Source organism: Penicillium brevicompactum (genome assembly GCF_028827555.1).
Source record: "Penicillium brevicompactum strain IBT 35665 chromosome Unknown utg000006l_segment0_segment0, whole genome shotgun sequence".
Classification (NCBI taxonomy): Eukaryota; Fungi; Ascomycota; class Eurotiomycetes; order Eurotiales; family Aspergillaceae; genus Penicillium; species Penicillium brevicompactum.
The window spans coordinates 843,224-868,320 of record NW_026623209.1 but is presented as its reverse complement, the minus strand read 5'-3'; the positions used below and the strand labels follow the sequence as shown (position 1 = coordinate 868,320).

Here is a 25,097-nt window from a genome sequence, read left to right as displayed (position 1 = left end):
ATGTAATATAAACGCCAAAAATCAAATCCAACGCCTTTTTGTTTTGTTTTGTGTCTCAAGACGACACATCCACAACCTCGGCAAACCACTGCTTCAGAGCGGTAGCCAACACAGACGGTAATTCCCTGACATCACGAACAACAAGGTAGTAAGGGAAGGGGAAATCCTCGAGGTAGCGCTTCATCTTGAGCTTCATCTCACCACCAGAATCAGGATCGGCCTCGAAGTTGGCTTGCGAGAGGTCGAGGATAGAGCTACCCTTGACAGCATCGACGATGATGAACACAACCATGATGCGCTCCTCGAGCGCGGTCCTGACAAGTCGGCGAATAGTATCGTGATCTTCACAGATACCATCGGAAATGATCAACTGAAGTTGCCAGAGATCCGCAGAGCCAGAACCAGGGGAACGCTTCCAGCGAGCCTCGCGGAACAGAGCGATCGAGTCGGCAATCAGCTTGCGCACATTCGTGCCAGTTTGCTGGTAGCTGAAGTGCTGGAAGACCTGGGAGCCGGCCTCAGAAGAGAATGGCTTTCCGAACTCGTGTGCGACGCGAACGTGGTCTTCGTTACCGAAACCGAGGACGCACAAATCACCGGCTTCCAACATGCTCAGACTCTTTGCGACGAGGGCAAGGGTCTCGAAAGCGAGTTGACCACTTCCACTTTCCAGCATAGACTTGCTGTCATCGACAGCCAACATAATCTGGTAGTTGCGCTTAGACGGAATGGAGCGGCGCATCCAGATCTTGTCACGCTTGTACTGGGATGCGATGTAGGGAATGATGCGCTTAATGTTGAGACGCTTTCCAGTGCGGAAGTCACCACGCAACTTGGTCGCCATTGTGGGTGCAAGAATGAGGCGAAGCTGCTCGGTCAGCGAGAGGGAGAGGTCGTTTGTAGCGGACTCGTAGTGCGACCAGAGGCGACGAGCTTCGTCTTGGGGCGTCAATGGAGGAAGAGAAGAGGAGAGGTGAATTGCCGCAAGTTGCGTGTCAACTTCGTCGAGCTCCTCGTTCAATGCTTCAGTGCCCTGCGCATCATCTGCGCGCTCGTGAGACGCTTGTCCGCCAGGAATGAAGGCGCCGGCGGACTCGCCATCGACAGGGGCGGTCTCGCGGTCGATTTGCATTTCATCCTCAAGCTGGTTGCTGATATCCTCTTGCTGGTCCTCGGTGACATCGGGAAGAACGTCGTTCTCACCGGGCTTCATGTCGGACTCAACACCCTTGCTTTGATCAAGAGCTTGCGTTTGATCTTCGTTTGCTTGGCCAAGGGCCTGGGTATCAGCGGCATCGTCGTCGTCCTTGAGGTGCTCAAAGTCCGCATCGGCCATATCGGTGTCTTCAGGCATGGCCTGAGTATCCTCCTCCTCTTGAGATGGGTTGAGGATCTCCTGCTGGCGACGGTGCCATTGCTCGAGAATATCGCCGAGTTTCTTGAATGCCTGCATTTGAGGTTCATTTGGCTTACTGTCTTCGCCGCCACCAGCGTCACGGCTAGGCTTGCTCTCTTCGCTGTCCTTGGCAGCGCCTGTCTGATCATCGACATTGGCACTGGGGTCCATGGAGCCGCTCTCCTGCTGGGCATCGCCCGATGCGCCCTTCTCTTCGTTTTGATCTTGCTCCGCGCCGAGTCCGCCTGTGACAGCCTCGCTGGGAGCAACGTTGTCACCCGCGGCTTCATTCTCGTCACGCTGCGCGAGGAAGTCCTCGGGCTCGGGTTCTTCGGGGTCTTCTCCACCAGCTTCCTCCTCTTGCTCGTCTCCAGCTTCTCCTTCGTTGGTTTCTTCGGCATCATCAGCCATCTCTTCGTCTTCATCGCCTGGAACTTGATCTTCTGGGGCTCCTTCAGCGTCTTCTCCGGTGTTCTCGTCGCCTTCTTCGACCTTTCCATCATCCTCAGGCGCAGGGCCGAAGTCATCGTCAAGTTCATCCATTCCATCGTCATCCTCATCACCATTGTCGCTCTTGCCGTTGTCATCATCAAGCTGCATTTCTTCAGGAAGTTCAAGAGTTTCTTCTTCCTTCGCTTGGGGATCAGTGACATCCATGTCTTCACGGCCAACTGCCTCGCCCTCATCTTCAGGGGCTTCTTCATCTTCAGTTTCTTCCTCCTCTTCCTCGCCCTCCTTTGGCTTTTCCTCGCCCTTTTCGCCGTCTTTGTCTTGCTTCTCTTCCTGAGCAGCAGCTTGTTGTTCGGCCTCAGACTGACCCTTTCCTTCTTCGTTTTCGGTGTCTTTCTGCTGCTCGTCATTGCCACCGTCCCAGAGCTTTTCGTCCACAGCGCCAGGGTCGAGATCGTCCACACTACCAGTCTCCTCATCAATGTCATCTTCGCCTTCGTCGGCACTTTCATCCTTCTCTTCCTCGTCTTCTTTGCGATCCTCAGCATCACCTTCCAACTCCTCTTGATCCATGTTGACGGCATCCTTGGAGTCGTCCATCTCGTCATCGTCACCGTCCTCTTTCTTGTTCTCTTGCTGCGCAAGCTCGGAGAGATCTTCATCGGCGCCAACGTCCTTGCTGATGTCCTCAGCACCATCGCCATCACCCAAACCGGTTCCGTCTTGCATTTGGCCTTCCTTGCTTTGATCTTGAGAGGTTTCGGCCGGGCTGCAGAAGCCTTCGGAAGCGACGGTATTGAAAGTCTTGGTCAGGATGTAGGATGTCTTGCAAATCTCGCGGTGAACAGCGATGAATCGATCAGCCAGGTCTCGGCAGATTTGGTAGTATCTGTTGGCGATAGGCAAGATGCTGGTGATCAGTGCAGCAGCAAGGGAGAGACCGCCAGCAGAGTGATCTTGCAAGCGGTGCAATTGATCAAGGACGGCTTCCAGCGTGGCAGTGATCTCGGTGAGACGAACAGCCTTAAGTCCACGGGAGAAGAACTCGTCACTTCGGGAGAGCAGACCATCAAAGGTGATGGCGGAAGGCACATCTTTGAGCTTTTGCAGGCCAATGAGCATTTTATCGATGGCGACCAGGAGGCTGCTGTCGAATGCCTTAATAGAAAGACTGTGTTCATTGACCTCAGGGTGAGCAGCCATGTTTGTCTTGACCCAAGGTGTGATTTGATCCAATGCAAAGGAGAGATCAGGACGAGCCACCGCCCACTTCTCCAGCCCAGCGGCCAACTCATTGAGAGATGTTCGTGTCTGCTGTGCGATTTCAAGGTGTGCCTTGGACGCAATTCGGGTGGGCAGAGAGGGGAGAGATTCGTAAGACTTGCGCAGGTCATCAAAGAATGCCTTCTTGGCGCGAAGCTCTTCAATTACCTTGGATGCATCAATTCCAGAGAACTTGGAGTGAACGCCGATAATCATTGCAGCCAGCCCAAGAATGGGGGCCAGCCAAGCCACAACTCTGGCCAGATCGGCACGCTCCTCAGGCGCGGTGGTGTGGTCCTGAGCCAAAGTTGTCGAAGTTGCTGTCCAAAGGTTCTGCACCTTGTCGAGTGTAGACTTCAAGTTACCCAGACCAGTAAGGGCAGGAGAAATCACACCTCTCTGGCGACGGATGGTGAAAAGAAGATGCTCAATGGAGCCCATACTTCTGAAAACCTCCACATTAGTGAGCTCTTCAGAATAGTTGCGTGCAGCCAGACGAGTCTTGGGCAAAAGATCCAAGAGTCGGTGGAAGTACCAATCGGCGCTTTGGACAGCACTGGAGGTCGCAGCGCCAGCCTCGAAGGCAGCACTGGTCGCGAGAACTTGAGGCACGGATGCCTGGGTTTCGATGACACTCGTTCCAGCATTTCGCTTCACGCCCATCTCGAACAGTTGCTTCAGAGTTTCAGCGTAGAGACGACGTTTCTGCGACTTGAGATGCTGAACATCATCTTTGTTGTCTTCGTTCAAGACCTTCGGGGTCTGGGACTTGAACTCTTTCATATCCTCAATGACAGACACGATGAAGCTATCAAGGTCTTTGGCAATATCGAATTCAGCTGGGATCGCTGAATACAAGTTCATCATGTTGCTGGCTGTGCCATCCGGCTTCTGGAATCTGACGGCTCGGGTGGACCACAGGTTCTTGTCCTTTTGACAAATATCCATTGCCTCTGGGAAGACGGCAGTAGGACGGACAGGCTCTGCTTGGGAAATTGAAGTAACATCTTCATCAATTTCTGAAAGGCCAGATTCAAGGACCGACTGAGCCGACTGACCAAGAGCTGCTCGGTACTTGCGAACAACCTTGAACAACTTGAGGTGTGAGTTCTTCGCACTTTGTCTCAAAGCCGCGATGTTCACATCTTTCCAGCTGGCCAATTGGATTTGCTCCTTGATGTCTTTCTCAAGAGCAGAACGCTTTTCGTGAAGAATCTTGTCCACCCCAGATTGGAAAGGTCTGTAGTGGTGGAGGAAATTGTCGAGCGCAGAGACAATTTGCTTGAGGCAGGGGTAATCCTTGGCAAATACCTCAAGCAGAGCTTGGAAGTTGGACACAAGCTTCAGACGACGGGCGAACTGACCCATGGTTGTAGATTTGAAGAATTGTTCCAGGGTAGTGACCAGGCTCTCGGTGTGTTCACTCATGTCCTGCTCGCCTGCCTCTACCATCATGATGGGAGCTCCGATAAGTGCCTCGTAAGCAATGAACCACCAGGCACTAACGTCATCTTCACACTTCTCTTTCTCGATGTCCAATAGCCTGGCCCAGGTGGAAAGCTCGAGGCGGCGCCATCCAATGAGAGTGGTGGTGATTTCGTCAAAGACGGTCACAGCCGAGTATTCCCTGCTAGCCACGGTCTGCCACTCGTGCACCATTGAATGAAGCTTTTCAACCTTGGTCATGAACTTGGCGACAGGCTCAGTGTGCCTGAACTGAAGGATCTCCATGCAGCACGCGAGAACATCAGCCAGCACAGCGTGCTCGGGCCAGGCAGTTTGAATTTGGGCGAAGCGAGCCTGAGCAGAAAGCGTAAGAGAAACCAGCTTTCTAGCCTCAGAAAGGTTGGAATCGGTGTAAAAGTTGTAATTCTTCTGGTGGCTTTCGGTTCCTTCGTTGATAGCATCATCTAAAAGTAACAAGACTGCAGGGAGATGGGTTTGAGGTGACACTGGCGAGAATGAAGTCTCGTTGTCCGACCAGATTGAGCCCAAAAGGTTGCCAGATTGCTTGACAAGCGTGGTCAGGGCCGTCCCGGTGCGTTCATTTGAGACAATCTTTGCGTGGAGTGCAGCAAGACGGAGAGCGACGGCCTTGGGGTCAATGCGGTCGACATGCTGGGCGCCTTGGAGAGGCTCCTCTTCGAAGGTGGGGAAAAGGGCATTCAGCTCAGCCTCATTGACTTCTTCCTCCTCCTCCCAGGATCCCTTGAAGTGATACAAGTCGCCCTTCTCAGCTTCTTCCTCCTGATCTTGCTTCAGCTTGTTTTTCCAGAGTTGGTGGAACTCGGCAAAGACGCGTCGCACGATGCCTCGTCCAGCATTAGTCTCCAAAATAGAGGAATCTGCGTCTTGTGCGGCCCAAAGAGCAGATAATTCCTGGAGCCGCATCTCAGTTGCGTTCTTGAGCGAGCCCGGCAGTTTCGCGTCAAATTGGGCAAGAACAGGGTGAATGGCGCCTCCCAAAAATGGTGTTCGTTGACTCAGAGTTTGGATGTCAGGCACATCAGCGGAATCCTCGGGCTGGCTAGAGGCCAGGAAGACACCGAGATCCAAAAGTTGTAGGAAACGAACCACAGGCACCGCAATGTCATCATAAGATCTGTAGTGAGTACTGAGACGACTACACAGCTGTTTGATGTTGTTACGGAGTAGCTGAATCATATCCTGAGATTCGACCGACCTCTCGGAACGGATCATTTGCTCCGGGTCTCTCTTCAAAACGGAGTTGATCAAATTCACAAACTCGCCTTGGAGAAGACTCAATTGAGAGTTCTGGGGTCGGTTGACCAAAGAAGGAGGGGGAGCAGAGCCTAGTCCACGAATTTCATCATGCAGGAGCTCAGATCTGAGGTTGGAGATCTGACTCGTGAAGGTCTTCTCAAATGCGAGAATGGCAGCAGATCTGGCAGTGAATTCATCGAGTCGTTGGGAATGACGCTTGCGTTGAACAACAATGCCCAGCGAAGGATCGAATGTCTTGTCAGGTACAAACAGCCGCAGAAGAAGCACGGCCAACTGCACTGTTGCAAGCCCAGTACTTTGAATCCCTTGGTGCTTGTTTGATGGCTTCGACCGCAACGAGGCTACCAGACTTGGTAGAGCCTGCTCGACGAGAGGCTTCAAGTAGTGCGTGGTTGGCAGACTTTGATCTAATTCGATCACAATTGGTGGCTGATCATCGCCCAGATCACCGCTCTGGATTGCCTCAAGAACAGAATTGAGGGTCTCAACGGAACCAGGCGCAAAGAAGTCGCCATGGCAAGTCACTAGTTCAGCCGTGAGTCGTGCAACAGTACGTCTGAGATCCATGGACTGATCTGTCGCAATTTGCTTGCTGCTGAGAGTGAGAGCCTTGGAAAGTGCCTTTTTCTCTTCCTCAAGCATGTCCAATTGGCCCAATTTGGCATTGCCGATGGCCGACAATTTCTCCAAGAGTGATAGCGACACAACGCCACCGGTGGCAAGTGCAGTCTCGGATTGACTGTGAGATCCAGCAAACAATGCAAGTCTGTGAAGCATGTTGGGCACGTCACTGTTGAAGTTTGATGCATCCACCGGGCGAGCTGCACGACCGGCCAGGAGTGGTACAACTGTCTGAATGACGGTATCTTGAACTGGAGCCTGGAAGAACGAAGAGATGTCATGATATTGACAAAGAGCTTCGAAATCGTGGGCAAAGTATGGATACTCAATGGACTCTGAGCGTCGGACCGCTTGAGAAAGCTCGGCCACGGTTTGCTTGATACTCTGAACAAGTACGTCACCATCGGCACCATCCAAAAGAATGAATCTCTGGGCATCAATCAATGAGTCCCGAACATGACTCAATTGAGACAGCTCCACACGAGTTTGCAAGGCCAAAGTGGTGAACTCAAAGACAGTAGACTCCAGCTCTGTCAGAGAATCTAACTTGCTTTGAGAGACTGGGGTAACATGTCTCCAGGAATCCCAAATCCTCTGCATTGAAAGACCGGTAGTCAAAGCCCAGCCTTCCTGGAAGCGATCAAGGGCCTGCGATAAGGCGACTTGAAGTGGCTGGAGGAGGGGAGAAGAGTCGAGAAGCGATTCGCAGGTTTTCCTTCCCATTTGCAGGTAGACCTGGAATTCACCTTCGTCAACTTGGCTCACTTCAGTTGCCTTGTAAATATCCCAGGAAAGGCAAATAACTGCCCGAAGGGCTGCTATGATAGATGTGCCCTGAAGGGCGGTTTGATCCAGCGACTGAATATAATCGTATAAGGCCTGGCCACAATCAGACAAGAATGAGGCCACAGGCTGGGTGGTATCCTTCATCAATGCGGGAATGCGTTCAGAGGCCAAGGATCGCTCTAGGCGGGTCATCTGGCTCGGCTTCAATTCTTTTCCGGAAGCATCCGCTTGAATCAGACCTTGTCTGAGGCGATGGATATCGAGTCTCAGCTCCTGAAGGTAGGCCAGGACAATCAAAGTAGATCGGAAGTCACTGTTTCCTGAAATTGCGAGTAGAGGCTCGTTTATGAGGGGATGAAGGGGCTGCAAAGCTCCTTGAATACCGAGATGCGCTCCGCCAAGAATGATCTCTCCGCTGGCAGCGTCGAGAGGCTTCCATTGATTGTTGTCGTGGAACAGAGAGGCATAACGTTGCAAAACATTGGAAGACTGTGCTTTGCTATCGGCCTCGGAACTGATGGCCACACAGTTCGCAGGCGACTGCTGGAGGTAGGACAAATCAGCTGGCGAGAGATGATCTAAGCACACCTCGAGGGCAGTCTCAAATGCGGAAGGCGACAAGGAAGTGTCCAAGTTCCAAATATGACGAAGTCGATACAGGAAAGATTCGCAGGTGTATGATGGGCCGATGGTAGGTTTGATGTCAGACAGTTCACTTGGCAAGAAGCAGATCTCGGTACAGCGGTTGCGCATGGCGCGAGACAACTCGCCATTGCGGGGGTCCATGGTCAAGAACAGTCTGAAGTTGGGATGAGGTGTGATGATTCGAGCAGAACCATCCTCTGTCCGCTGCTCATTGAGAATGAGAGTGCCGTTGGGTTCAGTCAAAGAGTTCAATCGATCCAGCACAGATGGATTGCACAGATTGGCGTTGTCGAGAATTACCCAGTGTCCATGCTGGACAGCCTGAGTGAGAACACCTTCCGTCCACTCAAATCCAACCTTCATCTTGTCAGATTGCTGAATGGCGTTCAACAAAGTCTGGGCTCTCTCAAGGAACTTTTGATAGGCTGGATCAACAGAAGATTGACAGAGGCTGGAGAGAGAAGCGATGACATTCTCCATCGAGATATCTGCAGACTGGAAGTGCTCGCAAATACGGAGGGCGGAAACCACAACATCAGACACATCCCCTGAAGCGAAGCATTGGATGAGCTGGTTTCGCAAAAAGATTTCAATGTCATGAACAAAGCCTGAAACTTCACGGCGGTGGTCGATCTGTTCGAATCCTCCAATCAGATCCATGGTATCGGTGTCAGCACTCAGGGCCAGCTCCACAAGATTGGCACCAGTGACGGCAGCAAGCTTTCTGATGAGGGTGGTCTTGCCACACCCAGCAGAGCCAACAAGGATGCTGGGCCAAGCATTGTCAACGCACAAGATAAGTGATTCGACAATGTGAAGATCCTTTGGCAAGATTCTCATGTTTGGTTCGGCCAAGCGCTGCAGCAGAGGATCACGGTTCAAGATACCCAGACCAACTTGCAGATACTCCGGTGTGAGGTTGTGGAAGTAGCTCTTCGATCCGGTATCAGAGTCAGTGAAGACTTGGTCGTAGATTTGAGCGACCAGGTTGCGGTCTTCTTCGGTTCTGAATCGTTGGTTGATGACAACGTCAAGGAAGTGCTTCGTCTGGATCTGAAGGTTTCCTCGATCGGCAAGCTGAAGCCATCGCTGGACATCTCGCAAATTAACCTCCCAGGGGCCGCCAATAGTGCCCAGTCGTCGCTCTTTCGTGATGGCCCTGTTCAGCAGGGAGATGAAGTCAACCAATCTTTCCGTTTGCACGGAAGGGCTGCCAGGGAAAAGCCTGGAGCAGATGGTCTTCAAATCATCATCAGTGAAACTATCTGCATAGACGACCGTGAAACGGTTGACGAAAGACGCAGGAAGGCCCTTTCTGCCTCCGCCCTGATGATGAGGGTTCTGTGCGGCGAACAAAACGAAATCAGGATGTCTCTTGAAAGTCTGATCCAACTCGGCAATGTACACTTGCTGACGGTGATCCAGACAGGAGTTGAGACCTTCGAGGACAGATTGAGAAGCCAAATTCATTTCGTCAAGCAAGACCCAATCACCACGCTGCATAGCTCGTAGGAATGGTGCGTCGCGCCACGTGAATTGTCCAACATCACCTCCCTCCACGGGCACATCGGATCCGAACAAGTCTGTAAGATCTGTCTGCTCCGAAAGGTTGATTCGAGTAAGAGGTTTTCCAAGTGCTCGAGCCAAGGCTGTCACAAGTGTAGTCTTACCCACACCTGGACTTCCTTCCATGAGGATGGGCTTGGAGGACTGCAAACCGCGAGCAATTCGTACAGAGTTGGCAATTGTAGTGGGGGCATCCATGGTAAATTGAGGATCGGGGTCTGCGTCGCCAGCAGCAGGTAGAGCAAATGGACCCACGCGGAGAATGCCTGGTTCCACAGAGACACCAGTTGACTCTCCGTAGATTTTGGAAGCATCGACACCGAACAGTTCACTCAACTTGGCGAGACACGACCTGCGGTTACCCTCCAGATTATTGAGAGACATGGCAAGCATCGCGGCTGGGTTAGCACCCAAAGTATCAACGAAAACCATGGCTGCACCTTGGATGATGGCGAATTGTGTGTCAGAACTTTGCGAAGTGTTGATGAAATCAACCCAAGCGAGAAGATCACGAATGGAGAGTGATGTGGTAGATGTGTTCTGGAACGCCGTCTTGAACCACTTGGCGAAGTGCAGCATGGCCTTTGTCACTTTCTCGTCCTTTAGATTCAATCTCATCGTAAGAATAGGCAGGATGTCTTCATCTTCAGACAGTTGGGGTGCCCAAATTTCAGTCATACGGTTACGAAGAGCCGCAGACAGCTCGCGCTTTCCGTAGTCACCACCAGGATTCATTGTAGACAAGAATTGGAATCCACCATCTGCAACAACCATCGAGTCGATCGGACCCTTCTCAGCGAGCAAAATTGACCTAGCAGGTTCCAGAACACTGTTAAGTCTTTCGAGGACCGAGTCATCCGCGAGAGAGATTTCGTCAAGCAGGAAGAATTGACCGGTTTTCATAGCAGTGATGAGACTTCCGTCGGACCACTCAAACAAAGCGTTACATCGGACGGCATTCTTTTCAATGCTATGCAGGAGAGTCTGGTCCTTGGTCTGACGCTCCTCTGCAGTCAAAGCGGTAAACTCCTGCTTCAGCTCATTGAAAGAGGCACCGGTCTGTTTTCCGTGCAGAAGCATCTGAAGATCATCCACAAGCAGCTTTTCGATTGCTGCTCGGTTTCGGATAGGTCTTTGAGCACCAATCAAGTCACCGGTCTCCAAGTTCACATGAGCGTTGACAATGAACAACTCTCTTCGGAAAGCCTCTGCAACAGCTTGGCAAAGCTGAGTCTTACCGCATCCAGTTTCTCCAACAAGAAGAACGGGCTCGTTGTTTCGGAGGGCCTTGGAGACAAGAACGAAAAGTCGTCTCATGGCCTTGGTCCAGACAATACCGGTAGGGAGCTCGCTCATCTCAGGGGCATTTTTCTCCAACTCTGCGGTGCTGTACAGAGTATCTTCGTCCAATTTGACCCTCATGACTTCCTCAATTACGGCTTTGACGGCAGCCTTCTCTTGGGGATTACGAACACGTTCGCCGAGAAGCATGTAGCCATTGATCGCAAGTTGTTCTTTGTCGTCTGCGTCGCGAAGAGCCCATCGGAAAAGATCACGAAGGGTTGCGAAGCTGTTCTTTTGCTCGAACAGGCGATTTGACTGACGGAGTAGGGAGAGCTTTCGGTAAACAGAGACAATTCGGGTGCAGAAAGACGGAGCAATTTGAGAACGTTCCTTGAGAATGAATTCCAGTTCACTTTCTGGGATATCGTCGAAATGAAGCTCAAGGAAACGGTTTCTGAAGGCGCGAGACAAGACCTTTCGACCACCGTATAGACCAGCAGGGTTCTGGGTAGCGAACAACATGAAGTTTGGGTGTGGGTGGACAACCTCTTGTGTCTCTGGAATGAAAAGCTCACGGTTATCATCAAGGAGACGGTTCAGGGCTTCGAGAACATCGGAAGGGGCCAGATTAAGTTCGTCCAGCACAATCCAATAACCGTTTCGTAGCGCTTCCACCAGAACACCCTCTTGATAACGCAAGCTTCCATCATCCGTGGAAATGTAAGATCCCAGATATTCTTGCAAATCTGTGTGTTCGTGGTTGTTGATTCGTACAAATTTGTTTCCAGACACCTTTGCCAGATACTCAATCATACTAGTCTTTCCGGCAGAAGTTGGTCCTTGTAGGAGGACAGGGAAACGCCTAGTTGAACTGGCTCGGACCAAGTTCTTGAGGTTTTTTTCGATGAATGGGGTGATGATGTAGTGCGGTTGCTCCTCCGGTGCCAGATGGCCACGGCGCATCCAGTAATGCTTGAATTGCACGTAGTCACTGCCATCAGTGGGGGGACGAGGGGTTTGGCTGAGGAGGGACTTTGCGTTCTTTGCATTGCCAAAGACATGAAGCTCAAGAAGGGGGATCAAAGCTCGCTCGGAGTTCAAGCTAAGGACAGTCAAGAAACTCATGCTGAAACCCTCGTAGATCGCTCGGCGCAATCCGTAGACGTGTGCGTGGTCGATCACATAAATCAAAGCCCGGACGAGAGTACGGATACTGAAATGGGGTCGTTGGCCTGCTCCGTCGGTGAGCTTGTTCTCATTGCTTAGCTTCTTGGTGATCATGTATAGCTGAGCAAGATCTGGAACAGCCCGCGGGTCACTAATGGTCAAATCCCCGAGGTACTTCTGGATGAGGGCAAGCAGATCATCCAGGTCACTGTCGGGTGAATGCACATAAAACTCGGTGAAACGAGACCGCAGTCCTGGGGGTAGATCTCTCTTTCCAGCATCGGTTGCGGGGTTCATGGCACCGAAAATGCGGAAATCCGGATGACCAAATACTCTCTCGACATCACCTGCCTCGGAGAGTAAGACTGAAGGCGATCCTTCACTGCCGTGGTGCAAAAGACTGGCGATATTTTCGAGAGTATCAGGAGAGGCCAAATTCACTTCGTCAAGAAGCACCCATTCGCCGTTTCTCAAGGCCCTCACGATTTTACCTTGGACGAAGGCAAATGCGAACTTGGCATCACCTTGAGCCACCTGGGCCTCAAAGTCGTTGAGAGTGGTGGCGAAACTCTCCCATCGTTGGCGCAAGTGTTGATATTTCGGGGAATCTAGCTTCCGCTTCTTGGCTGGCTGTTCATCACCATCGGCAGCCGGAGGGTTGAAAACGCCATTTGCGAGACGAACAGCCTCCTGCCACAAAGTCACCAATCGCACCCAGTTCGAAGATGCAGCACTCTTGGAGATCGAGGACAAGAACTTCTGGTTCTTCTTGGCGGAAAAAGTGAGTTCGAAAAGTTGAGTGAACTCATCCAGCATCGGGACTGCCATTGTACGAATATTCACTGGCTTGAAACCACCCAGAAGATCAGTGCTTTCACTCTGTTGGGATAAATTCACAACAGTGAGCTTTTGGCGCATCAATGTTGCGAGATGCTGAACGACAGTGGTCTTTCCAATACCAGTTTCACCGACAAGCAAGACAGGCTCAGCCATCTGGATTGAAGCAGCCACTTGTTCCATGAGCCCGAGGGCGGCTCTTGTTGGGGCAAAGCGCGAAGCTGCAGCAGCCATCTTTAATGCAGAGCCACTGGGCACTTTGACCTTGTGGCAGACCTCACGGCCAAGAACGAGGCTGTTGTTCTTGTCCGTGTATGTGGGCGTTCGTTCTTCGAGGCAGAACTGTGCTCGCTGTGGGGAAATTTGAAGTGATTCGGCAACAACTGCCGCAAGTGTACTCTGCATCGACTTCTCGGGCAGATACTTGATGAACACATCCACGACATCAAGGAATATTTCATCCTCGGTACCCTCTGATGTAGGTTCATAACCGGTCTTTGCACCCATCCGCTGGAGACGGTTGTGCAAGCGGCTGCACAGCTTGATCAGATCACGGAAGCCTGGAGTACGACCCTGAGAGCCCTTGATAGCAAGGCTTCCATGGAAGGCAGAGCATACACGAGCATACACGTTCATTATGGTTGGGACACGAGCCTCAAGCAAGGGGAATTTCTGCAGAATAACATCGCGCATCTCGTCCACTGGGAGAGAATTCACTTGGACTCGCTCCCATAGTCGGCTTCCAAGCATTGAGCTGTTTGGTGCAATCTCTTCACCGGCAATGTTGTATGATGATTTCATGGTTGCAATAATCTTGAAGCCCTCGGCGCACTTGATCCGCTCTCTGCGACTGGGGATAGTCAACTCCCCTCGCTCGATGATGGGTAAAATCAGACCCATCACTTCAGAGGGAGCACGGTTCAGATCTTCAATAAGAACCCAACGTCCTTCGCGGGCAGCCTTAGTCAAAACACCAGGTTGCCAAGAGAATGATCCGGAGGCAGACGAAGTAGCGTACATTCCGAGAAGACTCTTTGCGTCAGTCTGCTCGTTCAGGTGGAGCGTAACCATGGATTCAGCTTGGCCCATCGTGGCTGCAATGTCATTGATCAAGGATGTTTTGCCTGAGTTGGGCAAACCGACCAACAAAATAGGCTTGTGTCCTAGCAATGAGCCTGCAATTCGGCGCAAGTTCCTGATGGTCGTTGAGGTTTTCACAACGGATGTAGAGGCCGGAGGGGTATCTTTCAACCTGGGAATCAAAACTCCACAGATCTCTGCGGTCTTTGTAGTAAAGTATTCCTGTGTTCTCTCGACCAATGCCAGGGATTCGGATTCAACTCTTGAAGATCTCGCGTTCTGAATGGATTTCCCAAGAGCATCCCAGCGTCGCTCTTCCCATAATCCTAGCAATCGGTAATCAATTGTGGTTCCTTCCCACTCTCCTTCAATAGATTCGGCCCCGGTGTTGACGCGGATCATTTTTTCGGTGGCCGCATCTGCGGCATGCATGTACAAGGCGAAGCATCGCACGGCGAGATAGCGTGTCACTCGATCTTGTGACTGGAAGAGGGACTGCAATTGAAGCGGTGAAACGATGGGGGAGAATGTTTCCAGGTCAAACGAGAGGAGTCGGAAGAGGGCGAGGAGTAGTAGTCGGATGCTAGGTTGGTCCAACTGCAACAGTGTTAATTCCTTTGACATGGCCAAGGCTGCCAAAGGTCCAGTCTGTGATGAGGCATATTGACTGGCGAGCGACCGCAAATGCGGCGCAAAAGGTAAAATCTGCGCAAATGCCGCTAATACATGAATGTAGTCTGCATGTAAATCCGATTGAAGCCATCGAGCTGCAAGATCGACAAAAATCGGTTCGTAGAGCCTGAAAATGCTCTCTGTAAATTCGTTGTTCAATGCGCCAAGCGCAAGCGCGTGGAGGTGTTGAGTCCCCGATGCAGTCCGAATGAAAGTCGAGATTTCACTCGGAAGCTGCTCGAGCAGCTCGGACTCTGTGAGAGTCCTCTCATAGACCGGCCTTTGATCCATGGTTTCGGCCGTAAGAGAAGCTCTTATGTGTAGTTTGAAAACAAGTGAAGAATTCCGCTTCTCTCCAACTTTTTTTTCTGCCGCAACCTGTGGCGCAGCCCCGCCTGGGCTGCCCACCGCCCTGATGTGCGGAGCTTGCGCCACACTTGCGCGTCAGACAAAGCTGTCCTCCGAACTTTGCGACCGGACGATGAACTCGCGGTTTATTTATGTTTCACTATGCCAATGAGTGGTCAGGCCTCCGGTGGTGAGGGCAGGTCTTGGTCACAATCAAGAGATCAAGACGAACCCCAAGTGAACCGGGCAGCCGAGGGGCTACATGAACCGTTTGTACTTGGAGCTCCACCTTTGAGTATATCACTAACAATATCATATACTCAGAATCTCTTTCAAACGGAAAACAAAACCAAGATCGCGCTTCAGCTTATCCAGTCTTCTCTCCCCTACCGCTGGCGGTTCGGACACCGGTTTCAGCTCTCCCGCGCCGCAAGGTGGTCAGAACGGAGACGCATCGCCCCTCGATCCTTATGCGCCGATAGGGTTCGGTAATGGAGCTGATGGATCAAAAGACGGCGGTCCGCTAGATTGGTATGTCGAAGGTCCGGGCAGACGTGTGGGCTACGACGACTTCACTGCCATCGATTGGATCTATGAGTACACAAAAGAGCGACAGAGGAAACGGCTACTCTACTCCAGCGGGCAAGGCTTATTAGGACACGCTCGTCGACTTCTTGATGCAAGCAATGTCTGGTTGGTGTTGATCGCCACAGGTATTGCTGTTGGCATTATTGCTGCATCGATCGACATCGCTACGGATTGGCTGGGTGATCTGAAAGGTGGATATTGCAAGAACGGTAGTGGGGGTGGAAAGTTCTATTTGAACAAGAGCTTCTGCTGCTGGGGCTTGGATGGTAGGTCAAAATTTGTCCCCAAATGCGTTCGCCGCCGTACTTATTGAGGTATAGATCACTCGAAATGCCTTGACTGGACACCATGGGGCAACGCACTTGGTGCAAAGTCCACAGGAGGAACATACGCAGTTAGCTATATTTTCTACATCATGTTCTCGGTAAGGAGACCTTGACAACTTTTCTGTTGAGGCAGCACTGACCACATCTAGGTTTTCTTTGCTGCATGTGCTTGCTTCTTGGTCAGAAACTATGCCGTCTATGCTCGGCACAGTGGAATCCCTGAAATCAAAACAGTGCTTGGTGGAACTGTTATCCGACATTTCATGGGACCTTGGACCCTTGCCATTAAATCCTTAGGCCTAGTAAGTGAAGAATCCAGATGCCTGGATAGATGTCTCCTAACCATGATTAGTGTCTTTCCGTCGCATCAGGGCTGTGGCTTGGTAAAGAAGGTCCACTCGTACATGTTGCATGTTGTTGTGCCAACATTTTGATGAAACCGTTCGACAGCCTCAATGGCAATGAAGGTATGTCCCTTATTCCAATTTTTCAATATATCTATACTCATATAACAGCACGTAAACGAGAGGTTCTGTCCGCCGCTGCCGCTGCAGGGATTTCAGTCGCTTTCGGTGCACCTATCGGTGGTGTGCTTTTCAGTTTAGAGGTATGTCAATTTCAATCTGCGGCATCATCTTATGATGACTTTGTGTTGACACTCGCAGCAACTATCGTATTATTTCCCTGATAAGACCATGTGGCAAAGTTTTGTCTGCGCCATGGTTGCGGCTGTGACTTTACAAGCCCTAAATCCATTCCGAACAGGGAAGATTGTGCTGTACCAGGTCACGTACACTCGAGTCTGGCATCGCTTCGAAATTATTCCTTTCATCATACTGGGCATCATAGGTGGTCTTTATGGTGCCTTCCTTATCAGACTGAACACAAGGATTGCCAAGTGGAGGCGAGCTCGAACCTCTTCCCGGCCGATCCTTGAAGTGGTGGTCGTGGCTCTAATCACGGCTTTGGTGAACTATCCCAATCATTTCATGCGAGCTCAGAACTCGGAGCTAGTCCAGTCACTGTTCGCAGAATGTAGCCCAACCACTTACGATCGATTTGGTCTTTGTGCCACAGGATCTGCATCTATCGGCGTGGCAATCTATCTCGTTGTGGCCGCGCTGCTAGCATTTTTCTTGGCTTCTTTGACATTTGGACTCGAGATCCCTGCCGGTATCATTCTTCCTTCAGTTGCCATTGGTGCTCTTTATGGGCGTGCTTTGGGCATCATTGTTCGCATGTGGCAAGAAGCCTACCCGAAAGCGTTCTTATTTGCGAAATGCGAGCCAGATGTCCCATGTGTCACACCTGGGCTATACGCTATCATTGGGGCTGCTGCTGCTCTTGGAGGTGCCACTCGAATGACTTTGTCTATCGTTGTAATCATGTTCGAGTTGACTGGTGCATTGACATACGTCATTCCAATCATGATTGCTGTCATGCTATCAAAGTGGTGCGGTGACATCTTCGGAAAGCGAGGTATCTACGAGTCATGGATCCGATTGAATGATTATCCTTTCCTTGATCATCGTGATGACACTACACCACCAGATGTGTCTGCCCATCGTGTTATGACAACAGTCGATGATATCAGCATCATCACTGCGACCGGTCACACTATTGCCTCAATCCGCACTCTTCTGGCAAACACCACGTACCGCGGATTCCCCGTTGTGTCTGAGACATCAAGTCCTATCTTGCTGGGCTACATCACTCGCAATGAGCTCTCTTTTGCTTTGAAATATTCAACTTCTCCCTCCACCCGCAATCTCTCTAATGAGACGCAGGTCTTTTTTTCTCACCAACCATTTGCAGACCCTGTTGATACACTTGATCTGCGGCCTTGGATGGACCAAACGCCTATCACGCTGAACAGTAATATCACTTTCTTGATTGTGCTGCGAATGTTCCAACGTCTGGGCTTGCGCTATGTCTTATTTGCCAATAAAGGCATTCTCCAAGGGTTACTGACCAAAAAAGACGTTTGGTCTGTGCTTAACGGTGTTGAGTTTCGCCGTGAAGAAGCCCTTCGAAACGATGAGTTCCGGGATTTCCAGGATCGTCATGAGGCCGAGGAAGTTGGCTTACTCGATGGGAATGCTAGATCCAGTATCGGCAGCTCTTTAAGGCGAGACTCTCTTTGATATTTTCTTTCAAATCGATCGATCATGATACTCCATTTTTGGCTTGGGTGTTTGGGACAGTAACTTTCCAGGTACGGGATCTTATTTCATTGTAATTGATCGGCTGTTTTGTAGCAACCTGTACAGCAATCTTTTGTCGCATGAGAGCCGTCAATATACTATGTGCCGGAGAACCTTGGAATGCTTGACACTTGACACCTTTCCCTTTCCATTCTAGCCCACCTCTCCTCAATTTGCTTCCAAGCTTTCCAATACTATCAAGTTTACTACAAGTCAGCCTGTAGAATAGGTCTCAAAGTCTAAAGATACCTCCAAGAAGCGACTGTCACCTTATTCTCCCAATATTTCATCATTGAAAACAGGCGAACATACACTTTTTTTCGGCTCATCTCAGTGGAAAGAGGGCCAGATCTCGTATGTTCTGGTCACCATAAAGATTTCCAAGTTTGGCATCAGCGACCAAGCTCAGAAAATCGGAAACACGACGAATAAAGGTTTTGACAGAAAGGTGCCGGGCATACCAAGGAACGGCCAAGGTTAGCATCAATTGCGAATAATCACTAATACTTGTGATCACTTAGAGTGAGTATGGATTCAGTGACCTCGGGAGACATATGTAGCTGCGGCCCATGATACGCATCGGAATTGGTAAATTCATATTGATATTCCTCTCTAACAACCACCTCGGGAGTATCCATGGATGTTATGATATTCAATACAAAATTGGTTCCAACATTGAAATCTGATACCGGTGATTTATTCGAGGTGACGTGCCAATCAGCATAGCCTAAGCTTTCCAAAACACTGGTAAACGGTCTAGCGGTTTGGATGGTAGCCAATAGTCAGCCCCACATGTACGCAGTTCCGCTTCGAACGTTACACATGTATCCAAGTAAACACCCCACTTGCCGTCCACGTGTAGACTGATGGGCCGGGGTCTATTTTCCGTCTCGCTATGCTGTCATTCAAGGAATTTCGTTATTGTCACCCAAGATGTTTAAAAACAGGTGCATAAACATCTCTCACCCTATTTAAACATATGACACGCTAACATTAATCTGTTCAGACCCAATTCCAAGAAGCCCGACAAGAACCTTATCAACCAATTCCATGAATCCTTCTCCGACGTGATCAGGCCAGTCACCAAACACCATTCAGCGACGTTTGTCTCCCTACATATCTTCGCTCCTTTTGCGCATTCAAGTCTCTGGTCATAGCCATTTGCTAAACCCTCACATTGGTTCTGTAGACCAACGACCCGTAATAGGTACTTGGGTGATTTGCAATTCACCCCATTCAGAGATGATCACTTGCTCCCTACGCACACTGCACCCCACTCCTTCCATGACAATACCTCACGTGGCATGACCCCGGTGTCGCATGGCCCAGCTGGAGATCTTCACACGCCAACCCTCGGAAGACATTCATTGACGCCTTTCACACTGCTTGACCAATTCCCGGTCACACCCTTGCATCTACCCAAGGCCGACATATCCAATAACAGCTTTGATCCTCAACACTTTCCACAAGAGCCTCAGAATGCCGCTTTCCCGCCCAGCGCATTTGTTCACTCCACCTTTGCCGATGAACTTATTGGTGAACCCGGTGCACAAAACTATTCCAATGATGTGGGCATTCAAGGGCAGTCGATCTCTCAGCTCGTCTCCCCTAGGGCCAATCTCTCGGGAAATGAAATTGCGACTGCTCATGATACTAGCAAGTAAGTTTTGTTTTCTACAGATCGTGTTAGGAATTTAGAGAAGCTAATAAGTTTCCAGGTTTAGGTATCATGTAGCTCTGAACACACCCACAGCAATGGTTCATGACCCAAATGATCCCCCAATTACCTATCTTAATAAGGGTCAAACATACTCTTTATCGATCACCGATCTGAAGCCCCCGCCACTGGCCAATGGATTGATCAAGTATCGAACATCGATACATGTTTCCTTCGAAGACAAAGATCAAGCATCAAGGCCCAATTTTTGCTGGCAGCTATGGAAGGACATTCGTGGCCAGGAGTCCCATCGAAAAGATGGTCTTTTACGCGCAGTGGAGCTCGTTGACTTAGACCCAGGAATCAACCGACGCACTCAGCTAGAAAGAACATCTCTAGATGGCTTCAGTATCATATGGTATGCAGACCCCACCGCACAGGTATCGGGATGCTCGATCGGTGTCAAGTTCAACTTTCTTTCGACGGATTTCAGCCGTTCCAAGGGGGGTTAAAGGAGCCCCTCTCAGGCTTTGTGCTAAAACACAAGCCGGTGCAGGCGATGCCGAACTGAGATTCTGCCTTGTGAAATTGTTCCGTGATCATGGCGCTGAGCGCAAAATGTTTACGGACGTCTCACAGCTAAAACGTGCAATTGAGAAGCGCCAGAAGCAAGCCGCTGAAAATGAAAAGTTGGATTCAAATGACAGTCTTGGAAAACGAAAACGTGATGGTCGCTCGGCTGTTGACAGGCGCGGTCCCAATCTGGACGCTGAAGTGTTGAGAATGCAAAGTCTTTTCTCCTCCAATCACCCCGTCAGCACTTTTTGTCTTCCTGGTGAGAAGAAGGATGATCCGGATTTGTTCCCGATTCACATAGTGGATGAGACGCAAACCCACGACCAAGTAGACAACCCGACTCTGCAAACTATCACCCCTCCATCAACATCGAGCAGTAGGTCGAGAAGTCAGACAGACAACTCGGGAGATCAGCAGCCACGTGAGCAGCCTCTCAAATCAGAACCACCAGAGTTGATCAGCTGCAAGGATAACTCTGGAATTCCCATGCTATCTAATCAAAACGCTGAATCGGTGGATGTCAAATCAAGACCTACAGCAGCAGGTAAAATCTCCCAACCCAGACAACCTTGAAATGAACAGGTGCTTACGCAAAACTAGTAGCATGTTTTTATCTCCGTTTTCACCAAAGCAACGCACAGCAAGATAGCTACCACACCGCAGTTTATCTGGCAGAGCGTACCGCACAGGAACTCATGGTGAAGATCTGTGAGAAACGTCAAATTAGCCAGACTCATAGAGTCCAGCTGTTTCAGATAAGGCCAAACGGCATGAAAGTCATCATTGATGATGAAGCAGTTCAACGGATTCCGGATGGCCAGGATATGACCGCAGAAATAGGCGAGGTTCCTGACGTGGCTATTGATGGTAGCTCAGTGCCTGCCACCGTCGAGGTTAGCTTGTTCTTCTGAGTATGCAGAAGGTAAGCACAATATCGGCCACTTGTTTATTTTTGGTTTTTTGCCTGAATGCGTATTAGATAGCGGATGTCCATTTTGATAGAAAATCTTGGACTAAGTGGGTGAGCAACCTTGGAAGCAGCGTATCAAACATGCCTGCCTAATAGTGTTATACCGAGCAGATCGCTAGTTGGAGCCCTGGGGGTTCTCTCCAGGGCTTGGAATGACAGACATAGGTAGTTGCATTTGAGGTCTCTGGGCCGACTTTATAGATTTCCAAGGTTGCTTAATGCGCAGACCTCGGGATATATATTTCCTTTAGAGAGCTCACATGGATTGATCCCCCAAAAGATATTTCGATGCCATTCATGGACGGTTTGGAGTCTACTGGACAAATCCACGCGTTGGAAAATACCATGGACGCAAGAGAGCGCACACTCATCTACTGTCTTACTGGCGTCGCACAAGCCGAAACCGAACACGAAGCAATAGCGTCTGGTATGGATATTTTCCTGACCAAACCTGTACGCTTGGATAAATTGCTGCCCTTGATTGATGGCAAAACACCAACCTCGCCCCCTAAGAAGAAGCAACATAAACCTTGAAGAACTTCAAGGGGAATGAATCTATGGAGGTTTAGCACGCATGGGCTCACCGACAGCTGGATCAAATCCCCCATTTGGGGTATGCTGCCGATGGATCAAACTGTGCGAAGTGTATTCTTCGAGATCAAAGATCGCGAAAAGAGATGAGGTGAAGAGTTCTGGTGGCCACGATGGTATGAGATCCCTTATATGGGGCATTGGATGTTTTGTGAAACTGCGGAATCCGGCGCCAAGCCTCTTTCTTCCCCCACAATAGTTTGTCATCATTCCGTGCTGACCGCTCTCAGTCCCACCTATCACAGCACATGATGTCTACTCATAAAGATCCTCCAGGCCGTGGGCGAAAGACCGGCGACAAGATGATGATTGATCCGTTTGAGGTGCGCATGCGCTTCACCACACAGCTGCAGCATCTCAGCGCAGCTGTGACCTCCGCCCAGAAGGCTGCTCATTATGCGCTCAAGTATCGCGACCTGGATGAGGACCTCCACTCATGTATTCTGGAGCAGCTGGAGCGAGTAAGAAACCCTAGCTCAATTGGGCCCATTGCATGCTAACAACAATGCAATCAGAACAACATGAACAACCGAGCCAACATCATGTACTTCATCGAACATCTCTGCGAAATGGCCATCAAAGAAAACCACCCTCCATACGTGCGCATGATGCAACGCGACATCCTTCGTGTGGTGGACTCAGTCGTCCCCCCCAGACGGCACCGGTGCCGCCAACGTCAAGCACGTCCGTCATGTCTTGAGCGGTCTTCAAGCCAAGGAAGTCCTTGCGGCCGATACCATAGCCGAGATCGACGCTGCGTTGAAAGACCGCGAATCCGACCCCTCACACATGGACCTTGAACACGAGGAAGGCGCCGAGGAGGGCAGCAAGGCCAAGGTGGAGAAGCCACAGCTACGTCTTGATAAGAAGCAGATCGAACAACGTATCGAGGAAGATCGTGAGCGCAACAAGCGGTTGCGTGAGAGCATGTGGGCTATGACTGGTAACGATCGCGACGAATATAACCAGATGTGGGATGAGCTTAGTCCGATTGGTGAAGATGACTTCATTCGATCCCGCGAAGAGGCTTTTGAGCGCGCCGAATGCGCTCGCAAGCATGTGGAGTTTTACAGGAAGCTTTACGGCATTGAGGGTTAATTGTGCGGGGAAGCACCTGTCTGAGATTTGCATTATGTTCGGCGTTTGGGCCCATAGTCTCGGTGTTTATAGCGGCTGGAAGTGCTTTCATTTCTGGTGGAGTTTGGTTACATAACAGTTCATTGATATCAAAAGCAAATACTAACTTGTCTCAACCTCCGGCAAGATGTTTCCCTGGCTAGTCTTCTTCCGATGTCCGATGTATGTACTTCAGATATCTACACCGGGTAGGCGGAAAATCTATTGGAATACACTTGTTGGCTTGGGCGGATAAACGTCTCATTTGTTTTCTTTTCGACGGCGATCTTGTAATTCTATTGACGGTAATATTGCCACCTCGGGAAGCGATCGGCTCAAAGTGCCCTAAGTCGCCCATTGAGCGACCCAAGCTGCTTTGCTAACACGAGAACCACCACCGAGTTTTCAATAATCGTTTTGAAATCAAGGAGATAGAAAATATAGTGTGTCTGTGAAGCTTTTAAAAAAAGGAAGCCCTGAGCCTGGAGGCGCCACTGGTGGCTGTAGTCGAAGTAGGAACAGAGGTAGACTGAACTGATGCAGTGGTTCCCGTCGCTGTGGATGGCGTTGGAGTCACAGAGCCAGCCGCTGTGGTGCTTGTCAAGCTGGAAGAGGATGAGATGTGAGTAGTATCGGTCTTCGCACTTGCACTCGTGCTGGCAGAGCTTTCATCGCTTGCACCGTCGCCGCACTGAACCACAGTTTCCCAACCACCGGCATAGGTTTCCAGCCAGTATGATGACTGATTACCGAGAGCAAAGTAGTTGAAGGAATATGCCGAGCCAGGTAGCTCGTGTGCATTCTGGAAAAATTCAATTGCACACTTGTCGTCGCATGGGAAGTCGGTTTTGGCCCAATCATCACTGCTGGGATATGTCAGGTAGCAGTAGTCAGACCTGAGGGATTGTAAGCATGTGAGCCCAGGAAAAATACTTCTGATGAAACTCACCCGCTTTTAGCACAAGCCTGGCCGTATTTGTACTGGAAAACCTCTCCCACGGTGGCAACGGGAGCCTCATAAACATACTTGTTCCCACTGGCAATCCCGGCTAGATCACCATCTTTGCCACATGCGGCATTGACGTTTTTGACATACTGCGACAAGGAATCACTGCATGTAGTGGTGCACACAGCCTGCAAGTCCGAAGGCTGCGGGTCGAAGTCTGGATCCATTGACGCCACAAGCTTGACGAGGGTTTCATCGCAATTGATATTGGCGCTATAAGCATCCTTACAAGTCTGAGAAGTCTCGTCTCCCAAGTCCTTAGTTGTATAGGCCCAACTAGGACCAGAAGTGTTGAGACTGAAGGTAGCCGCAGTCTGGCCCAAAGCCGCGGACAACGCGAGGATACGAGATATCGTGGTCGTGGGTGCCATTGTAATTGTTGATTCCAAGATTGCAGAGGGTGACAAAATCAGTCGAGGCAAATGATTTCCGGTGATGCGAATTTAGATACAACCAGAGAACGTGTGCCTTTAAAAAGAAAAAGTTTTCTCGGAAATAATTTCAGGGCAGGGAGTAGCCTAAAAATATACGCCGGGAGTAGTTCTTACTATGCAAGCTTTTCTGTGGCCGAGGCCTGGAGCCGCTAGTACTATAAGGAATAGCCCCCAAATTATCAGGGGCAATTCCGAATATTGAGCCGCAAGACCCACGGCAAAAAAGAGGGTTGACGGGGACCTACGGAGTATACACCCAAGTACTTCCAAGAGGCTCACTTTTCCAACAAGTGTGGCCTATTTCCTTGAAAGCTACCTTGAAACAATCAATCCCACAGACCATAGAGCCGGTATTGATCCTAAGAATACGGCGGCATTTGGTTAGAGAACTAGGTACTGAGGCGTCCCCAAGTAGACCTTGAAGACAGAACCATACGCTAATAGAGCTTGTTAGCCTACCTACGGAGTACTCCGTATATCGTTGCATTATCCCACACTGTCGGACCATCTTTCCCAAACTAGTTACGACAGTCGGACAAATCACTAGATTTCCGACTTACTATTCATCGAACACTCGGGCTTACCTTTCTTCCCTATCCACGAAGCAGACTGAGCCCCACATAAAGGACAGCTCCTCTATCTATGCTCAGATCCTCTCACTTGTAGTCAATAGGATACTAGGATTTGGCTATCACTTTACCCTGAGGGAACGACAGTTTGCACTGGCTTAGGGCCCGTTTTGGGAGCATTTGAAATATTTTGAAGTACA

The 25,097-nt window shown here is 50.3% G+C and overlaps 5 protein-coding genes across 5 annotated transcripts; 3 read left to right on the top strand and 2 right to left on the bottom strand.

Annotated features, from left to right (window-relative positions):
* Nucleotides 1-55: 55 nt before the first annotated feature.
* On the bottom strand, nucleotides 56-14,803 carry N7506_008513 (AAA family ATPase midasin; the record flags this gene model as incomplete). The annotated part of the gene is made up of 1 exon (XM_056957806.1): nucleotides 56-14,803. The coding sequence occupies one exon, from the start codon at nucleotides 14,801-14,803 to the stop codon at nucleotides 56-58; it is 14,748 nt and encodes a 4,915-aa protein (XP_056807196.1).
* A 225-nt stretch (nucleotides 14,804-15,028) lies between these two features.
* On the top strand, nucleotides 15,029-17,918 carry N7506_008512 (chloride channel protein; the record flags this gene model as incomplete). The annotated part of the gene is made up of 7 exons (XM_056957805.1): nucleotides 15,029-15,129; nucleotides 15,185-15,714; nucleotides 15,769-15,872; nucleotides 15,924-16,076; nucleotides 16,127-16,241; nucleotides 16,290-16,381; nucleotides 16,440-17,918. 7 exons carry the CDS (start codon nucleotides 15,029-15,031, stop codon nucleotides 17,916-17,918), a joined length of 2,574 nt encoding a protein of 857 aa, XP_056807195.1.
* A 993-nt stretch (nucleotides 17,919-18,911) lies between these two features.
* Nucleotides 18,912-21,122, top strand: N7506_008511 (uncharacterized protein; the record flags this gene model as incomplete). The annotated part of the gene is made up of 6 exons (XM_056957804.1): nucleotides 18,912-18,925; nucleotides 18,985-19,128; nucleotides 19,186-19,638; nucleotides 19,697-20,130; nucleotides 20,192-20,755; nucleotides 20,812-21,122. 6 exons carry the CDS (start codon nucleotides 18,912-18,914, stop codon nucleotides 21,120-21,122), a joined length of 1,920 nt encoding a protein of 639 aa, XP_056807194.1.
* An 898-nt stretch (nucleotides 21,123-22,020) lies between these two features.
* Nucleotides 22,021-22,870, top strand: N7506_008510 (CTD kinase subunit gamma; the record flags this gene model as incomplete). The annotated part of the gene is made up of 3 exons (XM_056957803.1): nucleotides 22,021-22,233; nucleotides 22,288-22,371; nucleotides 22,415-22,870. The coding sequence occupies 3 exons, from the start codon at nucleotides 22,021-22,023 to the stop codon at nucleotides 22,868-22,870; spliced, it is 753 nt and encodes a 250-aa protein (XP_056807193.1).
* A 478-nt stretch (nucleotides 22,871-23,348) lies between these two features.
* N7506_008509 (uncharacterized protein) lies at nucleotides 23,349-24,265 on the bottom strand (the record flags this gene model as incomplete). Its single annotated transcript, XM_056957802.1, has 2 exons — nucleotides 23,349-23,784; nucleotides 23,838-24,265. The coding sequence occupies 2 exons, from the start codon at nucleotides 24,263-24,265 to the stop codon at nucleotides 23,349-23,351; spliced, it is 864 nt and encodes a 287-aa protein (XP_056807192.1).
* Nucleotides 24,266-25,097: the final 832 nt, after the last annotated feature.